The 20,121-nt window shown below is 35.1% G+C and overlaps 1 protein-coding gene across 18 annotated transcripts in view; it reads left to right on the top strand.

The window, feature by feature from the left end:
* KCNC2 (potassium voltage-gated channel subfamily C member 2) overlaps window positions 1-19,710 on the top strand; it is a 209,419-nt gene extending 189,709 nt beyond the window's left edge. For 3 of the 18 annotated variants that reach the window (XM_021092007.1, XM_021092005.1, XM_021092006.1), the window contains exons 3-6: window positions 7,428-8,355; window positions 8,753-8,863; window positions 10,396-10,560; window positions 18,599-19,710. In XM_021092007.1, coding sequence (XP_020947666.1) covers window positions 7,428-8,355; window positions 8,753-8,863; window positions 10,396-10,560; window positions 18,599-18,750 — 1,356 coding nt within the window. In that variant the 3' untranslated portion in view covers window positions 18,751-19,710. Of the gene's footprint in view, window positions 1-7,427; window positions 8,356-8,752; window positions 8,864-10,395; window positions 10,561-16,308 lie in introns of all 18 variants that reach the window. The other 15 variants (XM_021092020.1, XM_021092021.1, XM_021092012.1 and 12 more) reach the window with 13 other exon arrangements.

Raw genomic sequence — 20,121 nt, 5'->3', positions numbered from 1 at the left:
TCATAATTCGTACCTCCCACTTCCCTTTCACTATCTTGCCCCTCGCCTCCCATTGGCAACCACTAGTTCTCTATGAGTCTGCTTCTTTTTTGTTATAGTCACTAGTTTGTTGTATATTTTAGATTCCACAGATAAGCAACATCATACAGTATTTGTCTTTCTCTGTCTGACTTAATTACTTAGCATAGTGCCTTCCAAGTCCATCCATGTTGCTGCAAATGGCAAAATTTAATTCTTTTTATAGCTGGGTGGTATTCCTTTGTATGTATATGCATATGTAGGTATATGTGTGTGTAAATGTATACATATATATGTATTTATTTTTACATAAGAATTATAATAAATTTATATTTAAGAATGTATTCCTCCTTATTCGTTCATCTCTTAATGAACACTTAGGTTGCTTCCATATCTTGGCAGTTGTAAATAATGCTGCTGCTGTGAACATTTCAGTGCCTGTATCTTTTTGAATTAGTGTTTTGGAGTTTTTTCAGATATATACCCAGGAGTGGAATTGCTGAGTCATATGGTAGTTCAATTTTTAGTTTTTAAGAAATGTCTGTACCATTTTCCACAGTGCCTGCACCAATTTACATTTCTATCCACTGTATGAGGGTTCCCTTTTCCCCACATCCTTGCCAACACTCGTTATTTGTATTCTTTTTGATGATAGTGCTTCTGACATATGCGAAGTGATATCTCATTGTGGTTTTAATTTGCATTTCCCTGATAATTAGTGATGTGGAGCATCTTTTCATGTCCTGTTGTTCATCTATATTTTCTCTTTGGAAAAATGTTTATTAGCTTCTGCCCATTTTTTAATCAGATTGTTTATTTATTTTTGACGTTGAGTTGTAGGAATTGTTTATATATGTTAGATATTAATCCCTTACTAGTCATATCATTTGCAAATATTTTCTCCCACTTGTTAGGTTGTCTTTTCATTTTGTCAAAGGTTTCCTTTGCTCTGCAAAAGTTTTAAGTTTAATTAGTTCCCAATTTTTTATTTTTGCTTTTATTTCCTTTACTTTAGTGGGCAGATACAAAAAAATATTCCTGTGATTTATGTCCAAAAGTGTTCTGCCTATGTTTTTCTCTGGGAGTTTTTTTTTTTTTTTGTCTTTTGTCTTTTTGTCTTTTGTTGTTGTTGTTGTTGTTGTTGCTATTTCTTGGGCCGCTCCCGCGGCATATGGAAGTTCCCAGGCTAGGGGTCACATCGGAGCTGTAGCCACCGGCCTACGCCAGAGGCACAGCAACGCAGGATCCGAGCCACGTCTGCAACCTACACCACAGCTCACGGCAACACCGGATCGTTAACCCACTGAGCAAGGGCAGGGACCGAACCCGCAACCTCATGGTTCCTAATTGGATTCGTTAGCCACTGCGCCACGACGGGAACTCCTCTCTGGGAGTTTTATATTATCCAGTCTTACATATAGGTCTTGAATCCATTTTAAGTTTATTTTTGTGTATGGTATTAGAGGATGTTAGTTATTGAGTTCAGTTGTATTTATTTTAATGCTAACAGAAAAGATAAAATGATGAAACATAAAAATATACCACACTTTTCCCTTCTTTCTCTCAGCCTATTATACATACCTGGAGATTCTATTTGATTATTCATTTTGAGGTAGATTGACACAATACCTTCTATGTAGAACCTGGCCTTTGAGGACTTCTTTTCCATGGTCACTAATTGGAAAAAAGAAAGAGAGAAAGTCTTTGGCACTCTGTGTTGCTAAATATGGATGCTGAGCTTATGGAGAAAAAATAACTAATCATTGGACCCACAAGCCAATATTTTAGCAGGATAGTCCCATCCTGAAACTGCCTGGGGTGATATATCAGTTCTGTGAATTCAATCAACATGATACATCTTGTCTGGAAAGCTTTCTAACATTTTAATTAGTATTTATCATGTCTCTTTTGTTCTCATTTAATGCTTGCAGGAGTTTGTGATCTTATCACAGTGGAAAAGAAAGATGGCAGTATGATTTTCTTTTCCAACTCCCTAGTAAGACACAAGCTTCATTAACAGAATGAATGGAAGCTAATATTGAAAACGTTTGGACCTATAAACCAATTCAATTAGCTTCTGTAAATTTGGATTTTTTGCTTCAATATTCATACTATACTTTTTAATTTCTGTTATTTCCTTTTTTCATATCATTTTTATCCCCACTAGAATGTAGTCTGCCTTATTATTTTGTTCATTTATTCATTCTTTTATTAATTTTTCCATCCTTCCATTCATTCAGCCAGCAATACTAAATACTAACTTCTCTGCCAAAAGCAGGAGATACAAAAATGAATATGACATTATTCCAGTTGTAGAATGATTCCCAGTTCAGTAATTGGGAAAAACAAATAAATCCTTCTTTTTTTCCTCCATTTATTTACTTTTTAATTTCTTTTCCTTAATGTTATGCAATCCTCATATGTACCCATTTCAGTTTAACTCAGTGAATCAGAAACAAGAGAAGACATTTTCCGTATCCAAAGCTCTTAGATTTAAGTTAATATAAAGTGTACAAATTCCTTGCTAAGGAAACCAAATGTGGCCTCTGGATAATTCTAGATCTTCAAGGTTTCTGAGGTCACTCTTTCATTTGATACTAAAACTAAGTTCCTGGTAAACTGAGATTCTATTCTTCATTCCATGGGAAGCTCTGTCTCTCAGTATCTCAAGGACTTTCATGGGTCTGTATTTCTGCCGATTCCCTTTTAGTCCTATTTGTTCCTCCCCTATGTTTTTGAATCTCACTGTATACCTTGCTTCCATAGTGACCACTCCCCTCCTTTGTGCTGTCATGGTCCGATGTCTTCTTTACCCAAAGCACCTTCAACACCAAGTTGTTTTGTACAACCATCTTTCCTGAAGGCATAACAGAGCAAGCATCATGCTAAAATTTAATATTTTCCATTAGTCTTCCAAAGTCCTGCTACTGTACCTGTGGAGGGATTTCTCAGTTGTTTGTTCTCACATTATAAGCCTTTCCTCCTTCTCTTTAGAGAATCATTTCCATTTCCTTTTCTTTAGAATTCAACTTCCTTCCAGCATTCTCCCTTTCAGGCTGACGAGGCCAACTTGCAGTTTCCTAACATATTATGCAGCATACTTCAGTTCTTACTTACAACTCTTTTTTTTTTCTAGAGTGTACGTGGTGTCATTAGCCTTTATAAATAAAAATTGCCTATCTAGCTTCTTTTTTAAAGCGAAAGAACCATCTACTCCTAACATGAATGTTGTATCTTTCCAAGAATATCAAAGTTTGTTGTCATTTTTATACTCTTTTGTGGTTTCCTAATATAGTATTATTGCATTTTAGCAGATTTATAAAGTCCTTAAAAGCTAAAGCAATACTGAGTTATAAAGATTATAATAAGAATAATACAAATACAAACATAATCATGTTTCTTTAAATAATGCTAATAAAAATACTGTTAAATGCAAGTTCCAAATAACATTAAAAGACAACTTTTGGCTTCTAGAGTTTCGTGTCTTAGAATTGTGTGTATTAGAAACTGTTTAGTTGCTTTATTTACTCATAGGTGTTTGTGTAGAAGCCAGAATTATGTCATAGCATACGTACTGATACACACACACACACATACACACACACACACACACACACACACACACACACACACAGGCTCTAAACATTTATTACACAGGAAGTAATGAACTATTCTTATCATGGTTTAGGAGGATTCTATTAAGAGTCTACAAATGCTAATAATTTAAAAACTGTTCCAATTAATTTAGTAATGAATTACCAATCTGGTATTATAAGTCTGTTGAAAAAACACTGGAACAGTGGTTTCAAACTTTACTATGCATAGTAATAACCTAGGAAGCTTGTTAAATGCAAATTCCATCTCCTCAAAAAAGAGAATTTATATCTGTCTTATGTGCAGGTAAGGAATTCTCTCTTGTATAAGCTCTCCAGGTGTGTTCTAATGAATGGGAGAAAACCCCTTTTCTGAATTGATGGGTGGGTTATTTGAATAATTTCAAAATATAAAATGATTCATGTTAGTTAAATCTCAGCAACCAGAATGGTATCTTAAAGCTTTTTGCTCTTTTTCTGACAACATAATAACTTGTTTAATGAACATAAAGATCAGGCTTTTGTAATTCTTATTGAGGTAATAATTATATTTTTAAAGTATACTAAAACATATATAATAATGTTATAATATTTTCATAAGGTTTTAAGTTAAAAACCACCTTAATATATGTCTTTTATTTTCACTTCATCCCAGATGGTAGAGAAGGGCTGGTGCAATAATTTAAGACAAGTGAATTCTATAGGTTTCCCAATAGAAGGACAATCCAAAGGGGCTCTACCAGCAATCATACTGCTCTAAAATCACCTTACAGCCTCATTTTAAATTTAAAATCTAGGTGATATTTTTGGTTGATTTAAAGCCCTTCAGAAAAAGAGGTTAACCTTTAAAAAGTGAGGATTTCTGGGCTAATTTGGGATTTGTTCATAACAATTTGTGCAAAAGATCCAGATCTGGAAAACCTGCTGTTCCTTTGGTGTTACAGTCAAGGCACCACTTGAGAAAGTCCAGACTTTTTTGTTAAAGCTTCCCCACTGTGTGATACACATCTCCCCTTTCTAGCCAGCCAGCTTCCACTTGTCCTTCAACTTTCAGCCTATTTATTATTTTGTCAGACATTTCTGTGATCTCTCAGACTAAATAAAGTCAAGCCATTTTTTCATTCATTACATTTATTATAATTGTAATGATATCATTTTTATGGGGTTAATTATTTAATGTCTGTATTCCTAATAGATTATAAGTTCTTCGAGGGCAAGCAGGGATTGTGTTTTGTTAACTACTGTCAAATTAAGACCCTAGCCCTGTGACCTGGCATAGAGAGACCCCTAATATATACTTCTTGAACTCATGGGTGAACAGTAGGAAATGTCTGACTGGAAAAGATTCCAGTGTTTTCTCTTGACAAGCCTCAGAGTATACTAGAGAACTGTCTTTGTTGTATAGGAGGTACACTGGCAAGCCAGGGTTGATTTTGAAATAGTAATGTTGGGAGGTCCTGCTCGATTCACTGTAGGAGTGCAGGTGGAGAGAGTTTGAGACTGCAAAGTTAGCTGGAAAAAATGCTGACTCAGAAACACTAGAAGCAATAAATAAAATTGCAGTTTTACTTTAACTGCTTTATACTATCTGACTGCCTCAGAGATAGAATTTGACCACTAAAACTTTGGATGTTTAGCCTGAAATTTTGGAGACCAGATGGGGATGGTGGAGCATGTGAGGAGTGGCTGTGGGGAGTCAGTATGTACAAAATGACAAAAAAAGACTGTGGGGGTAATCGGAAGCCCGACATTCACATCTAGGTAATTGATTCTTTCTCCAAAAGATGTCATCTTTCAATGTATCTGTAGGGCCCTGCTGATCTTAAGTGTTAGAGCAATAGTTGATTTTAAAAGAACTGATATTTATTTGTACAAAGGGAAAGCTGAATGGAAAAAACATGGCTTTATCTCCCAATATGTCTGAGAAAGACTGTAGTCAAATTATAATGTCAAAACCAAGGGAAATTTGGAAGATATGCATGGAAAACTAAGTCAAAGCCATGAAAATGACATTCCTTATTTAATACTATATGAATGATGTACTAACTGGCACCTTGCATAGAAACAAGTCCATAATATGGCTACCCCAGCTTAATTGCTGTTTTAATTGAGGTATAGCTGATTACAATATTATATAAGGCTCAGATGTACAAAATAGTAATTCATGATTTTAGAGGTTATATTCCATTTATAGTTATTATAAAATATTGGGTAATATTCCCTACATTGTGCTATGTATACTTGCAGCTTACTTATATGTATAATTTGTACCTCATAATACCCTACTGCTATATCATCCTTTTCCCCTAGGATGGTTCTCTAAGGTAGATAATCTCAGTCCTAAGATTTTTTTTAGTCTTTTTGTACATCTCATACATATTTCGTGAGATTTGCATATCTCTTACACTGATACTCGACCAGAGAAAAAAGGAGGTGGTTTCAATCTCTTCCTGAATCTTAGATCTTCTCAGTGGCATGGTTGAGAAGCATGGGAAGAGCTTTGGGTTTCAGATATGCCTTATTAGTTCTAAATAAGGGCCTCCCTCCTTTTGACTGATGACCTCCACCTTCTGAATAATAACTCCTTTGTTTAGATATTCAAGGCCCAGTCTTTTGGTGTTTATTAAGCATGCTCAATCTGAGAGCATTCTCAGAGAGCCCCGGAAATCTGCCAGCTTCTTTGAAAACCTCTGGTGCTGACAAATGGAAGTAGTGCCATTTGTTAAAACAACTGGGTTTCAAGTTTTCAGATCTTTAATATTAAGAAGTATGCGATCCCAAGATAAATGTTTCAATGTATTTGTATTTTACATTTGAGAGTTTGGTAGTTGTGAGTGCAGAATCTGGGGGAAAACATACCAAGTTAATGTCTCAGGTCTATCACTTTGTATGACTCTGGAAAAATGACAACTCTCTGTGACTTTAAAAGTCAGTACAGTGTTGTTACGAATGTTGATGTAAGTTAATTATATAAACTGCTTTTAAGAGTTTCTGGTATTTGTAAGAACTATATAGTGAGAGCTTTTATTATTATTCTGTATTAGTAGGTATATGCCTTTATTTTTGACTGAAGAAATGTTGAATTAAAAAAAAAATCCCTGCCATTTCATAACACATTACTCTAACATTTGGAGTTATTTTTCAGGAGAGGAAGACAATTGCCTTTTTATTTGTTCTTAACTCTTTATCTCCAGTCTCAATGCCTACTCTTCCTCCCTAGATTTGCTTTTTTGGCCAAGACTTTGCTTTAAGTTGATGTAATTTAAATGGTAACAGAGCTCAAAGGTTTTTTTTTTTTTCATGTTAATACTTCATGACAATCTGAACATTAGAGTTAGAAATCTACCGTTAAATGTAGGTGGCTTCCAAATTTCCATAAGTGTGGACTGCACCTTATATCAATGGTTGTAAATCTTGGTCTAATACTTGAAGATTTCTAGGATCATAAACAATACCTGGAGCCATTGTCTAAATTTAATTTTTTTCAGTCTGTTGCTCTTTTAACACTCTTCTGCAAGGATTTTCACACTCTTCACAGGTATGTTTTCTTATACAAAAGAGTCAAATTATTTTCCAACATAAAGCAACACTTTTTAATCTATATAAGCTGAATGCAGAACTTAAGACACATTAGCTCTGCAACTCTAATAAATGTTACTTGCGTATGTCCTCTGATACTTGAGTAATATCCCAAGTGAAATCTCCCAACATTGTTCATTCTTTTTCATCTACAGGGATTGATGCTCTTAGATTTGAATTGAAATATATTCGGATTATTCTATATTTCTTTTTTATTTCTTTTTTTTCCCTCCACAGTTTATTGCTTTTGCTTCATTATTCTTCATTCTGGTTTCAATCACAACCTTTTGCCTGGAGACACATGAAGCTTTCAATATTGTTAAAAACAAGACAGAACCAGTCATCAATGGCACAAGCGTTGTTCTACAGTATGAAATTGAAACGGATCCTGCCTTGACGTACATAGAAGGAGTGTGTGTGGTGTGGTTTACTTTTGAATTTTTAGTCCGCATTGTTTTTTCCCCCAATAAACTTGAATTCATCAAAAATCTCTTGAACATCATTGACTTTGTGGCCATCCTACCCTTCTACTTAGAGGTGGGACTCAGTGGGCTGTCATCCAAAGCTGCTAAAGATGTACTTGGCTTCCTCAGGGTGGTCAGGTTTGTGAGGATCCTGAGAATCTTCAAGCTAACCCGTCATTTTGTAGGTCTGAGGGTGCTTGGACACACTCTTCGAGCTAGTACTAATGAATTCTTGCTGCTGATAATCTTCCTGGCTCTAGGAGTTTTGATATTTGCTACGATGATCTACTATGCGGAGAGAGTGGGAGCGCAACCCAATGACCCTTCAGCTAGTGAACACACGCAGTTCAAAAACATTCCTATTGGGTTCTGGTGGGCCGTAGTGACCATGACTACCTTGGGCTATGGAGATATGTATCCCCAAACATGGTCAGGGATGCTGGTGGGTGCCCTGTGTGCTCTGGCTGGAGTGTTGACAATAGCCATGCCAGTTCCTGTCATTGTCAACAATTTCGGGATGTACTACTCCTTGGCAATGGCGAAGCAGAAACTTCCAAGAAAAAGAAAGAAGCACATCCCTCCTGCCCCTCAAGCAAGCTCGCCTACTTTTTGCAAGACAGAATTAAATATGGCCTGCAATAGCACACAGGGTGACACTTGCCTGGGCAAAGACAATCGGCTTCTGGAACATAACAGATCAGGTAAGGCACGGATTCAAATGCATGCCATTAAATACTTTATAGACCAGTATGTCCCTGAGGTAGAAGTCAGTCATCTTCATTTTCTGCAAATGTTCATAAGTTTTCAGTTCTACCCCTTCACAAAACATGTTTGTGTCAGGCTTGTAGATAGTGAGATTGTAGCTTTACTAAATGAAGTCCAAGTAGAAGTCTGCATAGCTGGTCTATAGAGTTTTCCTGCTTTAGTGGGAATGCCTTTTGCTGATGGTGCCAATGTTTTCTTTTGCCTGTTTGTTGCTTTTGTGCCAATGTTTCTTTGTTTCCCTGCACGATGTGATGGTATGATATTGGACATTTTCCATCCTTCATCCTCAAAATGTTGATCTCCATATCATTTGGCTTGGTGTGTTTGTCTCAGTTTTATCTCTGCCACATGGGGCCATGCATTTTAACCTAATTCACAAGAAGAAGTTACATAAGAAGAATGGATGTTTACATTTCAAAAGCCTAAGCCCCAAAGAAGTGATATGTAAGAAAGCCCTTTTGAAAGTAAATGTCTTCCTCAGTAATATTATGGAGAGTTGATTAAGTTTTCATTATTCTTAAATTAGGGATTTGGTAAGGTGCTAATTAACTAAATGTTATTCAGGGGATAGATGATCTGCTTTAGCTAGTCAATGACAAAGTAGTTGAATTTCTCTGTGGATTTCCTTATTTTACACACTCTGCATTGGGCTCTGTTCCCTCTAAGAACTGATTTTTGGATGATTTACTGTTTGAAATTTGCAGAATTCCTACTCCTCTTCATTGCCATAGCTAATCTAGTGTTGACTGACTGTAAATTAACATACGTTTTGCCAAACTGGTAGTCAGTAGTGTCATCTCTGGGCCATTAATTCTTGTACAGATGAAATATTTTGTAGATTTTACAATTTAATTAGCTTTTTGCCCATTATGAAATGTTAAGACGTATGCTTTCCCTGTAACTTAGGTTTAATCTTTTTCTCATAGAAAGATGACATGTGACAATACCATGTGAATAATTTTGCATAATTTAGACATACACCCATTTAACAAAGCAAGCAAGCAAACAAACAAAAAACGCACGTGACATGTTCACAGATTCTCTCCTTAGCTTCCAGAAGTTATTATGGGGGAAATGTGACAAAAAGTGGCTGGAACTGAACTGTTTTATCAAACACTTTATTCACAGTCCTTATGTTTATTTAGTGGATTGTTTTGCAAATCCTGTCAATATGAATCTGAGATCTATTATGCTAGGAACGTCTTCATGCAAGATGGATTTTAGTTGTTGTTGATGCTCTCATTAGACTTCTCTCAGGTGTCTTATGAAGGGCGTAGAAAAGGAGGACACACTCTCAGCTTGGGTAAACATTGTTATAAGCTAGTACCTAGGCTGATAGGATGTGAAAGTCTTTGGCATGCATAGCAGAGTAAACAGTTGTTTCAAGGGCATTTGGAGAATTTGATTTTGTTCCATTGTTTTTCTCAAAAGTATTATATCATTTCAAACTAGAGAAGCTGCACATAAAGTTTGTGAGCTGTGGAATTATTTTGATTCCAATTTGGGGGGAAAAACCACTTTCAGAAAATAATAAAAGCATGTGTCTTAAAGAACTGCAAAGACAAATATTTACTTAGGAGGAGTTTTTCCTTCAGTAGGTTTCATTTTTAAAGATGTTTATTCACAGTAACTAGAAAAATATGTCAAAAATTGAAAGATATTAATTGGTGTGCTACTTCATTATCACACTTATTTTGAATTCCTATCCGTTTTTTTTAAAAAGTCAATGTCCTATTAGACAAAATCCAAAATGAAATTAAAATTTCCCGAAGAACATTTCTCTCCTTTCAATACATTTCCATTTTCCTCCATGTAAATTTTTGTAATGAGTGATACAAATTCTTTTTCTTATCATGATGTGATGACTGTGTTTTGTATATCAAGTGACTGTACTATGGACATTTGGCGTAAACTCTTTGTACTGTCTCATTTCCTCATCCATCACTGTCTGTCAATGGGCATGGTGCTGTGACCAGTGTTATCAGGTGACGACAGTACAGGAAGTGAGCCGCCATTATCACCCCCAGAAAGGCTCCCCATCAGACGCTCTAGTACCAGAGACAAAAACAGAAGAGGGGAAACATGTTTCCTACTGACGACAGGTGATTACACGTGTGCTTCTGATGGAGGGATCAGGAAAGGTAGGCATGCATTTAATCAGATCCTAACAGGTGACTTAGCAATTCAATGCTCAAATACATGGAGTGATGTAAACTCTCTTTCACCATTTTCTAGGAACAGTTGTGCGTCATAGTGTTCTTTTCCTCTTCTCATCATATCTTCTCTCATTATAAGCATTTTAAAATAGATATCATAACAGCCTACTTGATTGTCATATCTGAAAGACATTTCACCCTTCATTCTTTTTTTTTAATTTTCTAGCTTTTCATTTGTCTATGGGCAGAATTGTAATGAAGCATTAAAAAATTAAGCCACTCATCTAATTATTTTAATATAATGTACGTTGCAGTCTCTAAAAGTTATGTTTTTTTCATATAATGAAACTTACTAATTGATTCTTTGCATATGTTTGGTAAGTAACTGATAATTATAAAATAATAATAAAGTCTTTTTTCCAAAGTAAAGCATTAAACATACTCTAATTGTCTCTTATCCAGTATTTGGGCAATTTTCCCCAGTGAATTACCTGAATGTCAGAAGGTTGCTAAGGTACAGGAGCCTCAGCCATACAGAACAGTATATCCAATCACTCAAACGGCTACTTATGTACTTGCAAAATGAACTTACAGAATTTCTCTTAAGAACAGTACTAATTTTAAGTGTATTTTAAAAATTGACACTGAATAGTGCCTGGCACACAGAAGATACTTAATAAATATTTGTCCACTGAATAAATTGTATTGGGCAAGCAACTTAGTTAAGGAATAGAACAGAGTACTGAAGCTGCATTCCATCAAGTGGTTTCATTTTCCTAAACTGCGCCACTGTCTATGATTATTCCTCAGGTGCTGTATTTTGTTTGGGTTTTAGTAAACTTTACTGACCAGACCATACAACTGTACCATTTTTCTCTTCCTCAAGAAATAGTTTTGTGACACTTATAATCCACTTTTGCCAAAGTGCTGGTATGCTCTTAGATAACCTCCTACTTTGATAATCTAGTTGCTTTAGTGCCGGGTTTATTTTTCTCTCTTTATTGGCAGAATAGAGAAAGAACTGCATATGAAAATTTCTTATGCAGTTGATTGAATTTGAATGAAGAGCCACTCCAAAACTTTCCTATTAGTTTGACTGTATTTTTAAAATAGTGTGGTTATTTGCTATTCATTGCAGTTTCTCCCTATTGAATATGTTACCATTTTAAGCCTAAATATTTATTTGTGGTGCCCACTTTTTTTTGAAATAGCTCATTATCCATGTTATGCTTCTCTTCCATTTTTTCTGAGCATTTTATTTTATTTTGTTCTTTCTTTATACCTGTGAGTCTCAAAAGAGAAGACAAAAGATTTTTCTTTTGTTTTTCTACTATGTAGTATTTTAAATACTTCTTTATTCCAAGTGCTTTCATTCTCTGCATCTATCTCTTGCATCAAAATGTATTTCAATTGTCTTAATAGGTTTATTTCATTGTTTGATATTTTACATTTAAATATTATGTTACAGCAGTCTTTAAATATTCCATAAAGGTAGTTAATATCCTGCATAGTACATAGAGAAAAATATATGTACATATATGAAATAATAATTAATAATTTCATATACAGAACATATTTTACATGCATTGTAATCTTAATTCATTATATATGTATATACATATATATGCATGTATGTATATATGTACATTTATGTAATATATGGTTAGATTTATGTACATTTTGAGCATCAATTAATAAAGTGTCATATGCAATATTTATACTAAGGTTACGTGTTTAAGAATCTAGCTAGAATTTTTTTCTACCATGTTAGACAATATTTTGAATTTTAAACTGTCAAAGGGGATCACATATGAAGAGAGATTTTGCAAATTATAGAGCACTATATAAGTATAGAATTTTCTGTAAAATGGCAAAGTTTCATGAGCAAAGCAATTAATAAGATATGCAATTTATATGAGGAAATTATATGCACAATCTTTCTTTACAAATACAAATTCTATCAGTGAAAAACATCTCTGAAAACTCAACTCTAAGCTTTTTTTTCTTTGTCGTTCCTCACCATGATCAGCTTCTTTTTCATTCTTGCTTAATTCTTTGGCAGATTTGTGTTTTTTCACCCTAGGTCTGGTGACATTTCTGGCCTATTTAACTTAATCTTCTCAGTGTCTTATCTTGTCATATCTATCAGAAATTCATTCATTTCTTCTATTTCCTTCTTCTATTTCCTTCATATAGATTATAGATGTTTCCTATTATTCCAGCCCAGATATTTATTTCCTATATAATTTCTTCCTTACCTTTCAAATTTGGTCTCTATACTAACCTGATTTTAGAGTTATAAAAAGTGTCCCCTATGTAGATGAAAAAAAAAAAAGACTGGATTCCCATTGGATTATTTTCCCATCAAAAAATATAAATGTAGCTGGACATACATTAAGAAAATGTATGGATTCCTTAAAAGAGTGAACTCCCAAAACTTAGAACCTGTGTTTTTATTTATACAATATTTTTAGGAAATCATATAGCATGAACACAAACATACCCATTAATAGTACATGAATAGGCAGTTTCAGTATTGCCCAAAACAAATACATGTTTTTAAAAGCTTTTTTTTCTAGTTTTTAATTCTTTTCTAATCATCAAAATAATGCAATGTTCATTATTTGAGACAAATTCTGAAATATGGAAAAGAAGCAAAAAACAAAAACACCCTGATAGTCTCACTATCCTGAAACACTATTAACCTTGTTTGTGTGTGTGTGTGTGTGTGTGTGTATCTATTTAGGGCTGCACCCATGGCATATGGAAGTTCCCAGGCTAGGGGCTGAATCGGAGCTACAGTTGCCAGCCTATGCCACAGCCACACATGCTTTTAAAAGCTTAATAAAATGTATATCATGTATTTAAATGTTCAAATTAGATTAAATATTCTTTATTCTCATGAATTATATTTTAAGTCACTCTACTCATTAAAAATTTGATCAGGAGTTCCCATCATGGCACAGTGGAAATGAATCTGACTAGGAACCATTAGGTTGTGGGTTAGATCCCTGGCCTTGCTCAGTGGGTTAAGGATCCGGCGTTGCCTATGAGCTGTGGTGTAGGTTGCAGACACAGCTCAGATCTGGTGTTGCTGTGGCTCTGGCATAGGCCAGTGGCAACAGCTCCAATTAGACCTCTCGCCTAGGAACCTCTATGTGCCATGCGTGAGGCCCTGAAAAGACAAAAAGACAAAAAAAAAAAGTTTCATCAGCAAAATTTTATCAAATTTTTAATCATAAATTAACCAGCAGAATAAAGGAAAATATATTTTTTGAATAACATAATTTTACTGAAATACTTGTTATTAAATTATACAGAAAGCCTTCTCAAATGAATACTAAAATTTATATTAAAAAGGATCTACAAACAGAATGAATAATATTTATGTTAATAACTGTATTTCAGGGAGTTCCCATTATGACACAGTGGAAATGAATCCAACTAGTATCCATGAGGATGCCTGTTTGATCCCTGGCCTCACTCAGTGGGTCGGGGATCTGGCGTTGCTGTGAAATGTGGTGTAGGTCGCAGATGCAGCTTGGATCCCATGTTGCTGTGGCTGTGGTGGAGGCTGGCAGCTGTAGCTCTGATTAGACCTCTAGCCTGAGAACTTGCACATGCCATGGGTGCAGCCCTAAAAACCAAAAAAAGAAAGAAAAAAAAGAAAAAGAAAAGAAAGAAAGAAAGAACTAAATGAATTTCACAAAAGTAACTAAACATTTAGAATGGCGATTAAGAATTAAACATAATTAGCATGATTAATATAAATTGTCGAACAGATTTTTACCTTTAGGAGGTCTTATAGGAAACATAGATAGCAGTTGTAGGGAACAAGATGTAAATTTCATAAGGATGATTTATATGTATTAACAATCTCTTTGGTTCATGCATATTCACTAGTTTGCTTCTAATCAGAACCAATCAATGTTTATAGTCTACATTTTTAGGTTATACTAAAAATCCACATCAGTTTGGATAAATTATTCTTTCTATAGTTTTCAAAGTTGTATATCCAACTGCATTATAGGAGAGCAATGATAACCAGCCCTCTGGATACCTGAAGGTCTCTAAGTAAGAATAAATGACCTGTAATTTCTTTTTAATTATTTATAACATTCTCCCATTAACTATTCCATCATCCACCAGAGTAGAATGAAGTATATGCCACCTCTCATGCTCTTATAGCTCAAAATACTAGCAAAAACATGTTGTTATGTAATTCTTTCATTCGCAGTAATTATGTCTGAGAGAACTTTCCATCTACAAAATATCAAAGAAGATATCTAATCTGCTGAAAGTTTGTGTGTGTGTGTGTGTATGTAGGGAGGGGGTTCCTATTAGTTCAGCCTTATCCCACTGTAGAGTTTTATTGCAGTCTATTTCCACATCAGCCTTGAGTGCTCACAAATTGCATGATCACTAGTCACTTAAATCACTTCTCCTCTTCTAGTGAAAGGAGAAGAAGTAGCATTAGCTTCTTCCCTAGAAATTTCATGAAAATATAGAATTCAAGGAAGAAAGAGCTAGGAGGAACATGAGGACACACAAAGACCCATTTTCTTTTTTAAACAGTTATCAAGTACACTGTGGGCAAATCAGGGCCCAAGGAGTGTGTTATAGGCTAAGGGAGATAAGAAGTTCTGGAATTGTATCTACTTGCTCAGCTTTACCTGCACACAACAGAGCATTTTGTTTTCCTGATATGTAGTGCTTTTTCAGTAGAGCTGTCAGAACATTTATTTGCTAAGCCATATGACTACATTTTCAGTCCTGTTTTGAAGACAGTTTCACTTCTAACTTTATACTAGGTACTTCCCACCTCATTTAGCTGCCTCTAATCTCTTCTAATTAAAAATACTACAATGTACGAGTCCTTCCAAAAGTGAGCTTGATAGGGTAGTGAGCTTGATAGAGTGTTGCTTGAGTAGCTAAGGCAAACCAATGGGTCAAAGCTTATGGGAAGGATCTTTCATTCTGTTAAGTCCAGGACTGTCATAAACAAAAGACTAATGCAAGATAATAGAAAGAAAAAGCGCATTAAGATCAAGCTTCTCTCAATTCCTGGTAGGGAAAAGTAAGCTGAAAATGTACAATAAAAATCTGACTTTAATTTACTGAAATTATAACTTGATTTATACATTGATTTCTTTTTACTTTTTTTTTAATCCAAAGGATTAGAAATGTTCATTCATTCTACATCATCTAGATAATGGTATAGCCATTATTTAGAAATCATCCATTTAATTTCATAAAGCTGGGAGATTGAATATCCCTGAAAAAAAGTTGTCCACTTAAAGTTAAGCATGCTTTATCAGATTAGTAAGTAATAAATAATGAGATAATAGCTCATTTATTTTTTTTCAGGAACATGGTTTGAAATTTAAAAATACTAGCCAAATTTATATCTTACTTAAGTTGCTTTGCCTAATCCTTAAAAGATTCTGATATTGTATATGCCAAAGTTACATCAATACAAACCATAATTTGGGAAAGGATAGATTTTGAAGTATTGCAACAGTAATTTGTGATAGCTGGTTTAATCTTTTGGGAATTGCAGCTAGATTTAGCTATATTTTTTAGAGTTTTAAATTATCTCAAAATTGAATTCTTCGTAAACAAATTCTTCTCTGAGTTCAAAAATAGCTCTTTTGATTACCCTGTATGATATTGTTTGTCTGTGTCTATTTTCTGGTTGAATTCAACTGATGTCTGTGCATTTTTTCATAAAAGGATATGAAAAATCCCGAAGCTTAAACAACATAGCGGGCTTGGCAGGCAATGCTCTGAGACTCTCTCCAGTAACATCACCCTACAACTCTCCTTGTCCTCTGAGGCGCTCCCGATCTCCCATCCCATCTATCTTGTAAACCAAACTGTATCAGTCAACTAAATTGTCTTAATTCAAGTACTGTTTACTCCATAATGGAAATAAATGTAGATTTACTCCAGGCTCCATTAGTACAGTATAAATCTTGCATGATCCTACTATCCGAAGTCAGAAATGCCATTTGGGTAGCTAATGAATCTTATCCTTGCTTTAAAGATTATCTAAAGTAGTGCTACTACTTCTCCATATTAATTGCCCCAATTTATTGCTCCATATTATTGCTCCTTTCGCAATAAAATGATAGATAGGGTCAGATATTGGCCAGTACCCTAATACATAAACGTATCTTCAGGGAGATATATTTAAACCAGTGTGCTTCCAAATGCCAACCACTTCATGGGAACTTCATTTCTTGTGACTTTAAACCATTCTGAAGATATCTGGAATTCTATTTTGATTACACACGACATGACTGTGGTCAGCTCATTTGCATGGACCATCTTGTCTCCATCACCCGAAAGCAATGTCACGGAGTTCGGGACTGTGATGGCTTGGGATATGTGTACTTGCATCGAATCATCCTAATGATGTGAAAGCACTGGTCGACTTCTGCATGTTGAATTGTGGGGCAGGGAGGGCGAATTTCTCCTTGATATTTTTTTCCTTTATTCTTTGAAAGAAATATTTGTTTAAAATAGTTTAATTTCTTGATTGATTTACTTTTCTTCCAAAATGCTGTATTGGATTCTGAATGTCTCTGGTTGTTTGCACACAGATAACTGCAAAGAGGTTGTCATTACTGGTTACACGCAAGCCGAGGCCAGATCTCTTACTTAAAGGCTTGGGGAAGGCACAAAACATGAGAGAAAGGTAACTGCCAGCCAGGCTTGCATTGTTTAAATAGGAATTGCTACTTGGTACTAGAGTCATTATTATTTTTTTTAAATCCCAGAATTTGTCATCATTTTCAGAAACAGAGTGCCAAATATCACTCAAAGCTCTTGTCATTTTTTACCCCCTTTCTTTATTTTTATTTATTAATTTTTTTGCAAACAACAAAGAGCACTGTTGTTCACAGGAAGCTTTCTTGACCAGCCTTAAATTTCTGATGCACAGGATTAGATTTTCAGGCAGTGTTTAATCAGGTGCTTTGTCCTGTATGTTGTTCTGTCCGTCTGTCGTAGCTTCCTGTCTTAAATGTATATGCCATCTGTCTCCATGAAGCACAGAAATGCCTTGAGAAGGTGTTCATGATATTATTACTTCTCTCCTGTCCCTTGCCTTCTTTGCTACTTGGAACAAGTCTCTCTACTTTGTGTATAAATTATTGAGCCCCAGGGAGTTCCCGTTGTGGCGCAGTGGAAACAAATCCAACTAGTATCCATGAGGATGTGGGTTCAATCCCTGGCTTTGCTTAGTGGATCAGGGATCCCAAGTTGCCATGAGGGGTGGTGTAGGTCACAGACGCGGCTCAGACTCTGCGTTGCTGTGGCTGTGGTATAGGCCAGCAGCTATAGCTCCAATTCAACCCCTAGCCTGGGAACTTCCATATGCCATGTATTTGGCCCTAAAAAGCAAAAATAAAATAAAAAAATTATTGACGCCCCATAGACTACCTAAATTAAACAGTACTGTGAATCTTTTTGATAAGCAGGATATAAACAGCAATTTCACCATTGCATTTGGTTGCCTGCTGCAGTGTCAGTTTCTACTACTTAGCAACTAGAATTCATTACCACACTCCAGTGAAATCCCTCGGTGTCTTATTCAGTGCAAGTGGAAAAAACTCTGTTTAAACATCCCCACAAATGCAATAGCAATAGTGTATCTGGTGTGTGGGGCATGAGAGGGAAGGAAAATGCCATACTATAAATTGAGAGATAATCATATTTCTACACATTTAGGATCCTTGAGACTGCTAATTCCTAATGCTCATGTTTATTTTTAGAAAGACATTTGTCGTTTTTATGATTGGCCACCTAACATGTACTACTTTATATCCCTAAGTCCTAGAGCATGACCTGCATGTCAAGAGATCTTGTACAGCAATGTAATTACCCAGACGTAAACATCTTGATATTTAGAGATTCAGTGATGCTTTTGATAACACCACACATAGAAAGTTATAATTACATACAGCTTTTACGGTAAAGGAATTAATATACTGTCTGGTGCTGCTGTTATTGACTGCAGTGTTGTACAGAATTTATCATGGATTTTTGACTGCTGAAAAAGGGACAATGGAATTTAGCCATACCAAGGACTGTACTGGAAACAGACTTCTGCTGCTGAATGTGCCCTGTTGTGACCAGGTTGCACTTGGAAGAAATCCCGAGTCTTCATGAGGCATTTGAAGCTTATCAAAACTGTGGCTAGAACTCATTTGGTGCTCCCCATAGGAGTGGTCTGCTTACGGACTGGCCAGTGTCCATGAAACAACTGTAAATACCAACGTGTGTGCATGGGTCAACAGCTTTGGCCATCTCACCTCAAAGGAAGCCAAATTCATGATCAACATCTCTGGAGCTTCAAGTAAGGCCCATACCTCTGTGAATTACCCCTCATGGACCCGCAGTAGATTGTGCTGTGACTATTACAAAGCAGTAATATTGGTGTGGTATAGGTCTGTTTTAATTTCTCTTACTTCTCCTTTGTTGATTGAACCCATGAACATTGTATCATTTTTTAAATAAACCAATTATATTTTCAGCTTGTCATATTATGTTGTGAAATTTTCAGTGCCTATTTATTAAAACTGACCTATTTGTAAGTCCTACATTTAAGTTCTGAAAAAATGACTTAAAAACACTCACTAATATCATTCATAGTTTGTCTTTTGTCATTGTTACCTCAATTATAAATATTACAAAAAATAAAATTCTGGCAATGAGAGTATTTTTTTATTAAATGATCAAGGAACAATGTCGTTGTATAGTAGAATATTAATTGAATTATATCCTAAAATGTATATTTTGCATAAAAGAGATATTCTTCAATCACTTTTTTGTGAGTTTTGTGGTAAATGAAGCTTGTAATTGTCTTTAAAACTGTTGTAGTTGAAACTGTGTAAGAATTCTTCATCTTGCTTAATCAGTATTTCCAGAATCTATTAGTTCCCCTGGGATTCTGAATATAACCTATAATCTAATTATGAACCACTGTGTCGTGGACCTTTCATGAACATCTCAAGGTGCATGCACAACCTTGGTGATAGCCAATGGAAATGTAACTAACTGAAATGAAGAATAAAAGGCAAATAAGCTGGGGATAAATGTGAATCTTATCTGATTAAATTATTCATATTATTTTCTTGGCTCTTCTCTTTGTTTTGGAGTTTTCAATAGGCTTTACTATTTTTATGTGTCATAATACCAAACCATACACTCATACATAATAAAGAATTTGAGATGAAAGACCTTATAAACGTACATAAGCTCAAATTTTCATTCAAGTCTTAGGCATGTAGTCAGTATTTTCCTCTTCTAAGTGCTTTGCCTGCCCACATTTCCCTTATTTTTCTACCTATATTTCTGAGAGGGTAAAATTACTGATTATTAAGCTGTTTCATTTTTGTATAGTGTTTTATGATTAATAATGAATTTTCACTTATACCTTCCAACTTAATCATCACAGCAGTTCTGGAGCTAAATATTTTTTGTTTTCACTTTATTAGTGGTACAGTGATGGATCACAGAGGCAAGACTGTTCACTTATAT

This window comes from Sus scrofa, chromosome 5, assembly GCF_000003025.6.
Source record: "Sus scrofa isolate TJ Tabasco breed Duroc chromosome 5, Sscrofa11.1, whole genome shotgun sequence".
Lineage (NCBI taxonomy): Eukaryota > Metazoa > Chordata > Mammalia > Artiodactyla > Suidae > Sus > Sus scrofa.
This window is presented reverse-complemented; position numbering and strand designations above follow the sequence as displayed.